Source organism: Emiliania huxleyi (genome assembly GCF_000372725.1).
Source record: "Emiliania huxleyi CCMP1516 unplaced genomic scaffold EMIHUscaffold_32, whole genome shotgun sequence".
NCBI classification, from domain to species: domain Eukaryota; phylum Haptophyta; order Isochrysidales; family Noelaerhabdaceae; genus Emiliania; species Emiliania huxleyi.
The window spans coordinates 894195-905829 of record NW_005199601.1 but is presented as its reverse complement, the minus strand read 5'-3'; the positions used below and the strand labels follow the sequence as shown (position 1 = coordinate 905829).

Here is an 11635-nt window from a genome sequence, read left to right as displayed (position 1 = left end):
TGCTCATCCCCACCCCCCGTCGAGAGAGGGTGCGAGAGAGGGTGCGAGAGAGGGTGCGAGAGAGGGTGCGAGAGAGGGTGCGAGAGAGGGTGCGAGAGAGGGTGCGAGAGAGGGTGCGAGAGAGGGTGCGAGAGAGGGTGCGAGAGAGGGTGCGAGAGAGGGTGCGAGAGAGGGTGCGAGAGAGGGTGCGAGAGAGGGTGCGAGGTCAGTAGCAGCGGTCAGCACTGCTCACCCGCTCCAGCGACTGTGTACTAACTAACTGCTCACCCGCTCCAGCGACGCTCGCGCGCGCTCGAGGGCAGCGGCGCGCCTATTCCGTGTCATTGGGTTTGGGTACCGGGTTTGGTAGGGTACTGGCGCGAGGGCAGCGGCGCGCTTGGACTCCTCCCCCGCCCGCTCCTTAGCCCGCCGCTCCGCCCCCTCGCGCCGCGCCGCCTCGAGCGCCGCTAGCCGTGTCTCCTCCTCGGCCGCCGCTGCCGCCGCCGCCGCCGCCGCCGCCGCCGCCGCCGCCTTCTCTCTCCTCTCGGCGAGCGCTCGCCGGCGCGCCTCCCGCGCCTGCGCGGTGGGGAGTGGGGAGGATGCAGGTGATGGGGGGAGTGTGGGTGTGGGGGGGGGCGGGTCCCGTGCGATCGCGGGAGAAGGCGGAGAGGGGGTGGCGGTGTGCTGGAGGGAGGCGGTTGCGTGCAGCCGTCGCCCGTCTCTCGCCGGCCCGGGCCTCTCCTCTCCTCCCCTCCCCTTCCCACCTCTCCTCGCGCCACTCGCCCCTGCCCGCCCCGCCCGACCCCCTCCCCCGCGCCTCGCGCCTCGTCCTCGGCGGCCCGCTCCTTCGCTCGCCGCTCCGCCCCCTCGCGCCGTGCCGCCTCGAGCGCTGAGCGCCGCTTCTCCTCCTCGGCCGCCGCCGCCGCCGCCGCACGCGCCCGTGCCGGAGGGACATAGGTGGGCCTCTCTGCCCGCGCCGCCGCCCGGGTCTGCTGCGGAGTGCTGCGGCGTCCGCTGCCGACCTTCGTGCCGCCCACTCCGTCCGCCGTGCCTCCTGTCGCAGCCGGAGCCGCCTGGTCCGGTGGCGGCGGCTCCTGACTTGCCGCCTCCGGCGATGCGGCAGCATCGGACGCCGTGGCCGGCGCAGCCGCCGCAGCAGCAGGCGCGGCATCGGGAGGCGACGACGCCGGCCGAGGCGGCTCTCCGGCCTGATCCTGGTCGCCAGGCCGCCGCTGCGGAGAGGCGGACCTCGCCGCCTCGTCGCGGTCGACGCCGGTGAGCGCCGCAAGCTTTCGGGCGCGGTTGGCGGAGCGTTCGGCGTCGTGCACGTCCTGCTTGCCGCCGCCGCCGGCGGCGGCGGTGGCCGCGCTGCGGGCCGCCGGAGGCCGGTAGACTGCGCGAGGCGCCGGCATATACACAGAACGACTGGGCATATGTCTACAGGAACCACTGTGGGTTCCCGCGCCTTGGGGGTAGGGAACCCTCCAGATCGTGAGAATGCTACGGATGATACCGAGTCCCTCCGTCCACATTACCCATATGTGCTGGATACAATTGCCTCGAAGAGTCCGATCAGTGACCGAGCCATTATTAATGTAATCTAACAGAAAAAAGAAAGACATTGTATCTAGCGCGGCCTGCTCCGAACAACGTACCGAACCAGTGACCTGACCTATTTTGTTTAGATTGACGCTCAAACCGCGCGATGACATCGCGCTTCTTCCAGCCACTAAAGTGAGTCGCCAGCTCCATAGCGAGCAGGTCCAACACCTAGGTGGTGGCCCGACAGGTCCACTAGTCGGCTCCTTTCTACAGCGCCTCGAATAACCCCCTCAGCTCTGCCACGACGGCCTCGTCCGTATCTCCTCTTCTCCGCAGGGCCCGATTCCGTTGGGATCCTTTTTTTTACCTGTGCGTCTCCCGGGACGCGCTTCCCGAATCGTGCCGGTCCTTCGAACACGCCGTACGCCACCTAGGATTCGGCACGTACTTTCTATCCTCCGCCATTTCGTCTTCATGGTCCTTTCCTCCGTCCGTCGCCGCGAAGTGTGTGAACTGGTGTGATGCGTGCAACGCGAGGCATGTCTGCGCTACTTTCACGTTCAGGGCTCGTCCATTCCCCGACCGCAGCGGCTCGCCCTAGGATTCGAACACGCCCTACGGCCCGGTTCAGCTCGGCCTCTCAGCCTCTTCTCCGTCAGCGTCCCCCGGCAGCCGCCGATGGCCTCCGGCGCACGCTACGCGGACCGCCGCTTTGCCTACGTCCGCGGGGCCTGCGCGCCCGCGCCGACGGCCTCACCCGCGCGCACGAGGCGCGCAGCTGGGAGCATCGCGCGAGGAGAGCTCGATAAACTCGAGGGGCCAAAATATGCCGCGAGGAGGGCAGAGTTGCGCCGAAAGGCGGGAGAAGCCGCGAGAGCAAGGGACCGGCAGGCGGCGGCAGCGTCGCAGGACGAGGCAGATGAGAGCGACGCGACAGAGGAGGAAACGACAGGAGGGAGAACGACGAGAGTGGGACGACCGCGAGGTGGCATGAAGGTTGCAGCGAGAATCGGCGAGGGACCACTGCGAAGGGAGATAGAAAGAGGCAGACGACCAAGGGTTAGGGTAGGCGATGGCTAGCACCACACTCCTCTCCTTAAAATCCCTGTGTGGTGGCGGCGTGCCGTCCTCCCATTCCTCCCTTGGGTTGTCTGCTTTGTTTCTTTCTTTCTTTGCCCAGTGTCGTGCAAGAAAAGAATTTTCGCCCGGCTCCTCCCTTGGTTGTCTGTTTTCTTTCTTTCTTTCTTCCTCGGTTCTGAGAGAGAGATTTTAGAAGTTTGTTCTGCGGTTTCATACCTCACCCAGCCCTGGACCCGAATCCAGACCTTCGTCGGGGAGCTGAGAAGCGCACCCAGCGGGCCGGATGATCGGCATCGGGTTGCGGGCTAGAGAGCCCTAGCCCCGGGGGTGCGCGTTCGCAGGGAAAGGGCCGTAAAGTAAACACGGGTCTCCGAGGGTTAGTACCGCGCTCCGGGTTTTCCGTCGCCGCCGCGTAAATTCTCTTTTCACACTAGCCCGCGTCGTCTCATCGCGACGACCAGCCGACAATGTCCGCCGCCGCCTCCAGCAGCGCTCCCCCGGCGCCGGCCGCGGACCCGGAGGCCGAGCCGGAGGGGTTCGGCGCGTCGGACCTGCTCATGGACTCGGTCAACAAGATGGAGTGGAAGAACATCGAGGCGGCGCTCTCGTACCAGAAGAAGACGGTCGCCGAGATGCTGCGGCGCGCGTGCTCGCAGATCCGCACCAAGGGCGAGATGCAGCTGGACGACTCGAACGGCAAGTTCCTCGGCGACATGCTCGCCGAGATGGACGACTTTGCCTCCTGGTGCTACAAGACGCACATCCGGCCGAAGCTGGCCGCGCTGCCGCTCGACCTGCCAGAGGAGGCGGCCGCTGAGGGCAAGAAGGGCAAGAAGGGCGGCGGCGGCAAGGGCGGCGGCAAAAAGGGCGGCGGCGGCGGCAAGGGCGGCGGCGGCGGCGGCGTCAACACCAAGACGCAGATCAAGATTGACAACGTGATGCGGATCATGAACGGCGAGGCGGCAAAGTCCAACACGCTCAAAAAGGTGCAGGTTGGGGACCGGGCGGTGGGCTGGCTCGAGGCGCTCGAGCCGGGCAAGAACCTGGTGCTCGATGCGCCGTGGGAGCTCCAGCTCGCCAAGGAGATGGGCACCGCCGCCGGCCAGCTCGCCAAGAAGAAGAGCGACGGCGACAAGGACTCGGAGGAGGCGCGCTACAAGACGGTGCGCAACCTGGCGGACGCGGTGGTCATCTTCGAGACGCAGTACAAGATGCGGTACGGGGTCGAGGAGCTGCCGCCGCTGCAGATCCTCGCCGACGCGCGCCACGTCCTCGCCGCGCTCAAGGTCAAGGTCAAGTTCACAGTGCACAAGTGCCTGCCGCACCACCGGCGGGACTGAACCCACGCTGGATTCGGTACTGTGGGGGTATGGTACTAGGTGCCTGCGCAAGCACCCGGCGCTGCTCTCCTCGTCCCAGTTCAAGGCTCGGCACGCGTCCAAGTTCCTGCAGCCGTACCCCTCCCAGGTGCAGCTCTTCAAGGCGGTCGCGCGGCCCGGGCCTCAGCTCGTCCTCCTCCGATCGCCCCCCGACACGGGGAAGACGTCGCTCGCGCCGGCGCTGCCGGAGCTGTTTCCCGAGCACCGCGTCGTCTTCTGCTGCCTCGCGCGCCGCGTCAACCTCGAGGTTGCCCAGACGCTGTACAACATGGGGATCCCGTTCGCGTGGGTGCACAACCAGCAGATCACCTGCTCCTGGCTGTGCGGCCTGCGCGGCTCCTCCACCTCCAACTCGATGGCACAGACGACGGAGGGGCGAGCGGCGACACCGCGGCGTCTCCTCCTTCCGAGGCGGGCGAGGCCCTGTCTCCTAGGCTCAGATGGAGGAGAAGCTGCGGCTTGGCGTGGAGCGGATCCAGGAGACCACGGGCGGCCTCTCGAACCAGCGCGCGCGCAAGCGGCACGTGCAGGCGAGCAGCAGCAGTAACAGCAGCAGCAACAGCAGCAGCAGCAGTAGCAGCAGCAGCAGCAGCAGCAGCAGCAGTAGTAGCAGCAGCAGCAGCAGTAGCAGTAGCAGCAGCAGCAGCAGCAGCAGCAGCAGCAGCAGCAGCAGTAGTAGCAGCAGCAGGAGCAGCAGCAGCAGCAGCAATGCCAGGAGTGGTGCCAGCGTCAGGCAGGCGAGCAGTCTAGTAGTGATCGGCGGCTCGTGCCCAAGCAGCCAATGAGAGGACTGGCCAGCGGATTCACCACGGAGTCGGCGCGCAGGTGATTCGGCCGCCGCGCATGTTCGTGACGGACGTCGCGTCCTGCTCCTGGCTCTCGATGCAGATGGACCCGCACAAGACGGTGCTCATCATCGACGAGCCGACGATGGGCGCCGACCAGGGCGGCGGGCAGGCGCTCGGGCCAGGCACGCTCACGCATGCGATGGTGTCGGGCATGCTCGACGCGCGCACAAGACACAGGGCTGGAGAGGCGGCGACCGGGACACGTCCGGGACATGTCCGAGACATGTCCACAGGCGCCGTATAAGACAGTTTGGATGTCGGCGACGCTGCCGGCGGCCGCGTACCTGCAGACGCCGATTGGATACTTCAAGGAGCGGATCGAGATCATCAGTATCGTTATTACCAGCATCATTATGATCCGTCCTGCTGCTACTAAGGGGCGGATCAACATCATCACTACCAGTAGTGATGAGAATCATCACCGGGAGTGAGAATCATTCTCACTGCTGCTGCTACTGCGTCAAGGAGCGGTTCAACATCGTCGAGGACGCTGACGGCGTCGCCGAGCTCGTGTCGATGCAGCTCAACGTCGGCGTGCTGCTCGTCAAGGCGAATGGGCAAGTCGCGCTGCCGCACTCGATGGTCGCCGAGGCCGAGGAGCCGGCGCAAGCGCTCGCCGACTTCGTGGGGCGGCTCAAGGTGGAGCCGCTGCTGCTCAAGGTCATCTCGGGCCATCTCGGGCCATCTCGGGCGATCTCGGGTGACCTCGCCTCCAGGTCGAGCCGCTGCTGCTCAAGGCGTACACCGCGCAGGCGATCGTCTCGATGCAGGCGCGAGCGGATCTCACGAGCCGCGCGGGCGCCACACGCCGCGCCTGCAAGGCAGCGCGCGCCGTCTCTTGTTCTTGTAGGACCGGCTCGAGGAGGAGGACGTCGCGGCGCACGCTCAGCGGGCGGGCTTCACGGTGACGGCGGTGGACGACCACTTTTCGGACCTGTCCAAGCTGTCGCACTCGACGCTGCGCCACTATGCGAGCTACATGCTCCAGACGCTGTGCGAGTGCGGCGACGCGGCGCTGATCAAGGCCTTCTGCACGCCGTCGACGAACATGCAGAAGGCGATCTTCCCGCCGTACTCGACCGAGCAGCTGCTGCTGGGCAACGCGCACCACTTCCCCGGCATGACGCTCACCGTGTCCGCGCAGCCGCACAAGCAGATCATGGTGCAGTCCGGGGCGCGGGTCGCCGCGATGCCGCCGCCCACGAAGAAAAAAGAAAGATTGGTGGGCGGGGTTCTGTCTTCTAGGCGCTGATCGCCGAGATGCCGTCGCTCAAGAAGCTGAACAAGGACCTCGAGGCGGAGGAGGCCGCCGCGGAGAAGGTGATGTCCCACACACCCTCAAGCTTCGAATGAAGGACGTGTATTGAATTGAGTCTATTGATTGCATGACTGAATCAGGTGATGAGCAACATCCGCAAGGAGGCGGAGAAGGTCACGCCACTCTGAGCACAGAAACCGAGGTGGGACGTCGAGACTCTCCCGCGCCAAAAGAATTCTTTTTCTCGCAGGTCAAGGGGGGCGAGGACCGCGTCGAGGAGATCATCGCCGCGAAGCTGCGCGACATGGGTCCTCGCACCCCCCCCCTCTCCCGCCGCTGCCCGCACACGGTCTCGCTCCTGCAGCGTCGAGACGTCCGTGTCTGTAGGCCTCTCCGAGTCGTCGGGTCTGCTCAAGATCCCCGAGGACTGCGTTGTCAACTCCAAGGCGCTGCCACCTCAAGAAGCAGCCACGCACTCACTCTTTCTCACTCCTGCCCGCGTCGACCAACTCCAAGGCGCGCACCTCAGAAGCAGCCACGCACTCTTTCTCACTCATGCCCGCGTCGACAACACTCCAAGGCGCACCTCAAGAAGTTCGCGCCGCAAATGGTCAACCAGTTCGACGGCGCCTTCTACCGGTCGGTGCCGTCGACCGGCGACTTCAAAAAGGTGGACTCGCTGCCGGTGGACGACACGTGGCGCTCGCTGCTCCTCTCGGGCGCGGAAGCGCACACGCACGCTCGAGCCGAGAGGAAGGGAGCCCCGAGCGTCGCCATGCCCCCTGTCGGTAGGCGTGGCGGCGCACATGCCGCTCGAGCCGTCGCTCAACCCAAAGGGCGACATCGCCTACACAAACTACGTCGCGGACCAGATGGAGAAGGGCGCGCTCGCCGTCTGCGGCGTGACCAAGGACTTCACGTACGGCGCCAACGTGCCCTGCACGTCGGTGCTCGTCGATGTAGCGTCGGCCACCACCTCGGAGAGGCGTCGGAGGACAGAGTCGCCTCCCTTGTTTCTGCGCAGGCCACCCCTCCGAGATTACCCGAGAGTACCCGAGAGTACCCGAGAGTACCCGAGAGTACCCGAGAGTACCCGAGAGTACCCGAGAGTACCCGAGAGTACCCGAGAGTACCCGAGAGTACCCGAGAGTACCCGAGAGTACCCGAGAGTACCCGAGAGTACCCGAGAGTACGAGCAGGTCATCCCTCCGATGTCGTCCGTCCTCGCGCTCAAACGACACGAGCTAGTTCATTCACTCATTTCACTCTCCATCAGGTGCTCGTCGACCGCGACTTCATCGCCAACCACTCGGCTAACACGCTGCGGCAGTTCGTCGGCCGCGTCGCGCGGACGGGGCTCGCGCCATATCTCCCCATATCTCCCCATATCTCCCCATATCTCCCCATATCTCGGCCGCGTCGCGCGAACGGGGCTCGCGCCGCTTAGAGAAGCGGAAGACGTCTTCTTGCATGCCACGTCGCGCTCGAGAGGACACGTAGTAGTCGAGCCGTGCTCGCGGTATTCGCATCGCTCTCACTCTCGCGGTGCTCTGGAGACGCTGCGCCCTGCCGTCGCCCCGCCCCGATGGTGTTGGCGCATTCACACTGCAGGCTCGCGCCGTTCGGCGTCGCGCAGTTCGAGGACGACTCCTTCCTCCCAAAGATGTGCGGCGTCAAGGACGAGCAGGGGGCGCTGTATTCCTTTTCGGACCTGTTTTTTTTTCTTTTTTAGGTGCGGCGTCAAGGACGAGCAGGAGGCGCTCTGCATGGAGGCGACGCTTAAGACCAGAGCTGGCGCGACAAGAAGAACTCGCGCAGAAACCGACAGCTGGCGGAGAATAGGCGACGGCCAAGGCCATCCTCGCCGCGCGCCTCGCCGAGGAGGAGGCGACCGACTAGAGGGGAGGGGACAACGCCGCGGGGCTCGCCCTCCTGTCCCCGCCGCGTCCCGCGCCGCGGGTCGGGCGCCCGATGCCGCCGAGCCGTCTGGGCGGGCCTCTCGCGCTCTGTTGCCCCCGTCTCTTGCAGCATTCGGGGGCGTCGCGTGTCAGGAAAGTCCAGACCCACCGCGTGCACCCGGATGATAAAGGCTAGTTCCATTTCACTGTGGCACAGCTCGCGTTACAAAACTTTGATTTTGACCATTTGCGCCATTTTGTACCTCTCGGTGCCTTCCAGATAGGCAGCTGCGACAGAGAGAGAGAAGAATCTCTGTTTCTCTCTCAACAGCTTGTTAATTAATTCGGAATGGGCCTCTATCTTGGGCGCCTAGCTGGCGATCGCATCTATCATATACTGTCTATCCTCCCCCTCTCTTCTTATAGCACTTTTCACGCCGCCTTGCAGGCCACGCTGCCGCAGGAAAGAGCAGTGTCGAGGGTGCAACCCTCTGTCTCGTCGGTTCCGAAGTAGTCGTTTTCCGAAGGCCCGCTTCCTGTCCCGGTTCCTACCGGCCCAACCATCTCTTCACACGGTCCCCGCGGGGCGCAGTACCCGCCACCACAAATCTGTTTCGAGCCCCAAACGATGTCACGCGCGCAGAAGTCTGGCGAGGAGTTCTTGTACATGTCATAGCCCTGCTTGATGGTAAAGCGCGGTCGGCACGGGTTCGTGTGGCTGTTAACGTTGTTGTGCGCGCGAACAAAGAAGCTGACGAGCGAGCGTTGCGACTTGCAGGCCTCTTCGGGTGCAAAGCACAAGGACTCATCAAAATGCTCCGAGGTAGCTCCCATGCAGGTCTCGTTGTATTTGCCGCTGTTTTCAATGTTCGTTTGGATGAACTGTCCTAGGTCCCAGGCGCAGTGAGTGCAGGGGATCATGTAAGGCAGGGCCTTGATGAAGGCGGAGCAAGCTCCGAGTGCAGCCTTGGTCGGTGGTGAGTGATAGTTCACAGCCATTGTGTGGAACGTCTTCCAGAAGTGCGGCCCGAACACACGCGGATCTGACGAGGAGCGCAAACCGCAGGTGCCCGGCGGAAAGGGGGACGGGCCCTGAATGATGCTGTAGTTGCCGTCGTCGGAAGTTTTGAAGCCCTGAATAATCTCAGACCCCATCGCCGAGTATGGGTCCTTGGCGCAGTTTGGGTCGACAGGGATTGGGTCGACGGAGTCCCAAAAGTACGTCGCGTCGAGGAACTGCTCGACGGAGCACGTGGAAGCTTTGGCATCCGAGCGACCGCACTCACACGGTGTCGGTGACGGCACGGCGGCCGCGAGCGGGCAGAGGTGCAGCAGGGCGGTCGACAGCATCGCACCACGACCAGAGAGGGGAAGGACCAGGAGAGGTGGGGAGCGCACTTTGTCAGGAGGAGCGCACTTTCCGTCACATGATTGCGACGTCCTTTCGGTGTTGTGTTCATGTTCATGTACTCGGGCGGAATTAGTCACTTTTCACCTGAGTTGTAATACTACACTGACCTCTCCTTCTCTTGCGCCAAAAACGAATGTCCTGCGTGGTTGCCACGACGAGGTCGAGCACGCTTCTATACGCTCGCCCAGCCTTCCTTTCCATCCCATTAGGCAGCCTGGGAACGGTGGCGGTCAGAGGCAAAGCCTACGAGGGGTGGTGGAACCACATGTCACAGCCGCCGCCGGCTCGACCCCACGATAGCCTCCGAAGGCTGACTTTGAGGCACAACCATCGGACGATGTCGACGAGTTGGGTCGCTCTCGCGGTAGCCAGAGAGAGATGACCTCTCATACTAGGAGCATCGGCCATGGCCGCAGACGCGGGGGAGGGCGCTGGACGCAACACGGAGCTCCGTTGGAGACGTTTTCAAGATTAGCGTGTCAGAGTGAAATGGCACTAACTAGCCCCTGGGCCAGGGCAGCCCCTGGGCCATGGAATTAGCCAAACTGCAAGAAAAGTTAATAAAAATCTCTCTCTCTCTCTCTCCCCAAACTGCCGTAAAATTAAAAAACGCACAACGACTCTGAGACGAGATGGGATTTAGGGACATGTGTCTCCGCCCTGCACGATCTTGGTGTGAGGGATCTTCAATAGTGCACCCGAAATAGCACCCCGGGATGCGGATGGGCAGTTCACATGCAGTTCAACATGAGCGCTGAGCGGTGGCATTTGACTTTTCCTTTTTGTGATCACCCTGCAAGCGCATGTTTGGGAATCACTGACTTGGTCTTCCCCACCTTATACTTGTCTTTGTGTCCACTTGAGTCGTTTTCGGTTAAACTTTACTTCGTAATATTTCTCAAAGCTCGAAAAGGACGCAAGCCACAGATAGATCTACGACGGTCGTCGCGCGTCGGTCGAGTATTGCAATACGCCGAACGGGCGACACTCGCTCTGTCGTGGCGCTGCTGCCCTGAATGGCTCCCGTGCGTCCAAAGGGGGAATACGCCGCCGCCGCCGCCGCCGCCGCGCTGCGTCGCAAGCAGCAGCACTTCGACGACGTCACGGAGGGCTACACGGTCAGCATCAAGGAACTCTTCAACAAGCTCGACGTCGACATGAATGGCAAGCTCGACAAGCAGGAACTGCGGGGCGTGATCACATTCGGATCCGACACAACCATGGGCCTGGCCGAGTTTCGCAGTCATATAGCGCGAATGGCAATCGCGCACAGCGACGACAGTGTGGAGGCGGCGAGGGAGGCTCTGCCGGGCGTGCTCGAGGAGCTGTCGAGCAAGCATGACTCCGCCATACGCACAAAGCAGTCCTTGATCTCCACAGCAGAAACGAGCATGGCTGGATGAGCTCTCGCAGGATCAGCTATGGTGGCACGGGAGGGTGCACAGAGGGCCAGCGCCAGGAGACGCCTGCACCGTGATCTCGGCGACGAGCGGGGCTGCAAAAACTAACCCGGATGCGGTCGGCCAGCCTGCATGGCTGGCGCCAGCAGCCCGTCGGTGGCATTGGAATGTGCTATCGACCTCGGCTGCGTTGAGGACAGCGGCTTGCCCGTCATGAGGTTGGCCTTGGCCTCGGGCACCCACGCGAGAAGCCACACGAACGCAAACATGAGAGTGGAGATGAGCCAGCCACCCTCAAATCCGGATCTCTGAGCTTGTGGGCCGGCGTCGCTAATTGTGAGAGAGCGCGTCGGGCCGGTGGTACGACACCGAGTTTGAAACGAGTTATGTGTATGTGGCATAGGCCATAGCAGCCACTAGAACTGGTCCCTGCGTGGGAGCTGCGTGCTCTGGCGAATGAGCAGAGTGTCAGAGTGCTGGCCATTTGACGATTTACTGATAAAATGGGTGGTTTACAACTTATTTGATTCTCCTGGCACCTGGGGGGAGGGTGGTATAATGGTAAGAGCAATGGAGTGGTGGTATTTCCTAGAGCACCAGCCCTCGCGTGGCGGCCCCCTCACTCCCTCCCCCCTCCCGGCTCCCCCATATCGCAACGCATCGCACGCGCTGAACGAGGATTGGTCGCAGACCCGGAGCGGAGCGGACCACGGTCCCGCGCGCCGAACCCCAGCCGTGGCGGCCCCCTCACTCCCTCTGATGTGCTGCTGATGTGCACTCAGAACGGGCAAGAGAGACCTGTCGCTGGGTTATGGTCTCAGCTCTCACCCTCGTGGCAAG

At 63.5% G+C, this 11635-nt stretch overlaps 2 protein-coding genes across 2 annotated transcripts; one reads left to right on the top strand and one right to left on the bottom strand.

The window, feature by feature from the left end:
- Positions 1-3052: 3052 nt before the first annotated feature.
- Positions 3053-8230, top strand: EMIHUDRAFT_463777 (hypothetical protein). Its single transcript, XM_005774160.1, has 18 exons — positions 3053-3913; positions 3981-4338; positions 4415-4510; positions 4806-4988; positions 5062-5163; positions 5294-5488; positions 5545-5661; positions 5691-5990; positions 6074-6148; positions 6227-6259; positions 6337-6394; positions 6474-6532; positions 6667-6805; positions 6879-7033; positions 7363-7442; positions 7698-7751; positions 7819-7858; positions 7929-8230. Exons 1-18 carry the CDS (start codon positions 3069-3071, stop codon positions 7983-7985), a joined length of 2946 nt encoding a protein of 981 aa, XP_005774217.1. The 5' UTR covers positions 3053-3068; the 3' UTR covers positions 7986-8230.
- Positions 8210-9373, bottom strand: EMIHUDRAFT_435722 (hypothetical protein). Its single transcript, XM_005774159.1, has one exon. The coding sequence runs from the start codon at positions 9332-9334 to the stop codon at positions 8417-8419; it is 918 nt and encodes a 305-aa protein (XP_005774216.1). The 5' UTR covers positions 9335-9373; the 3' UTR covers positions 8210-8416.
- Between the last annotated feature and the right edge of the window lie 2262 nt (positions 9374-11635).

Excerpts from the sequence above, each read along its gene's own strand:
- EMIHUDRAFT_435722 (XM_005774159.1), bottom strand. The coding sequence starts at position 9,334 with ATGCTGTCGACCGCCCTGCTGCACCTCTGCCCGCTCGCGGCCGCCGTG.
- EMIHUDRAFT_463777 (XM_005774160.1), top strand. The coding sequence starts at position 3,069 with ATGTCCGCCGCCGCCTCCAGCAGCGCTCCCCCGGCGCCGGCCGCGGAC. Across the intron at positions 5,164-5,293 it reads GGATCGAGATCATCAGTATC|GAGCGGTTCAACATCGTCGA; the intron begins GTTATTACCAGC and ends TACTGCGTCAAG. Across the intron at positions 7,859-7,928 it reads AGGAGGCGCTCTGCATGGAG|GCGACGGCCAAGGCCATCCT; the intron begins GCGACGCTTAAG and ends GGCGGAGAATAG.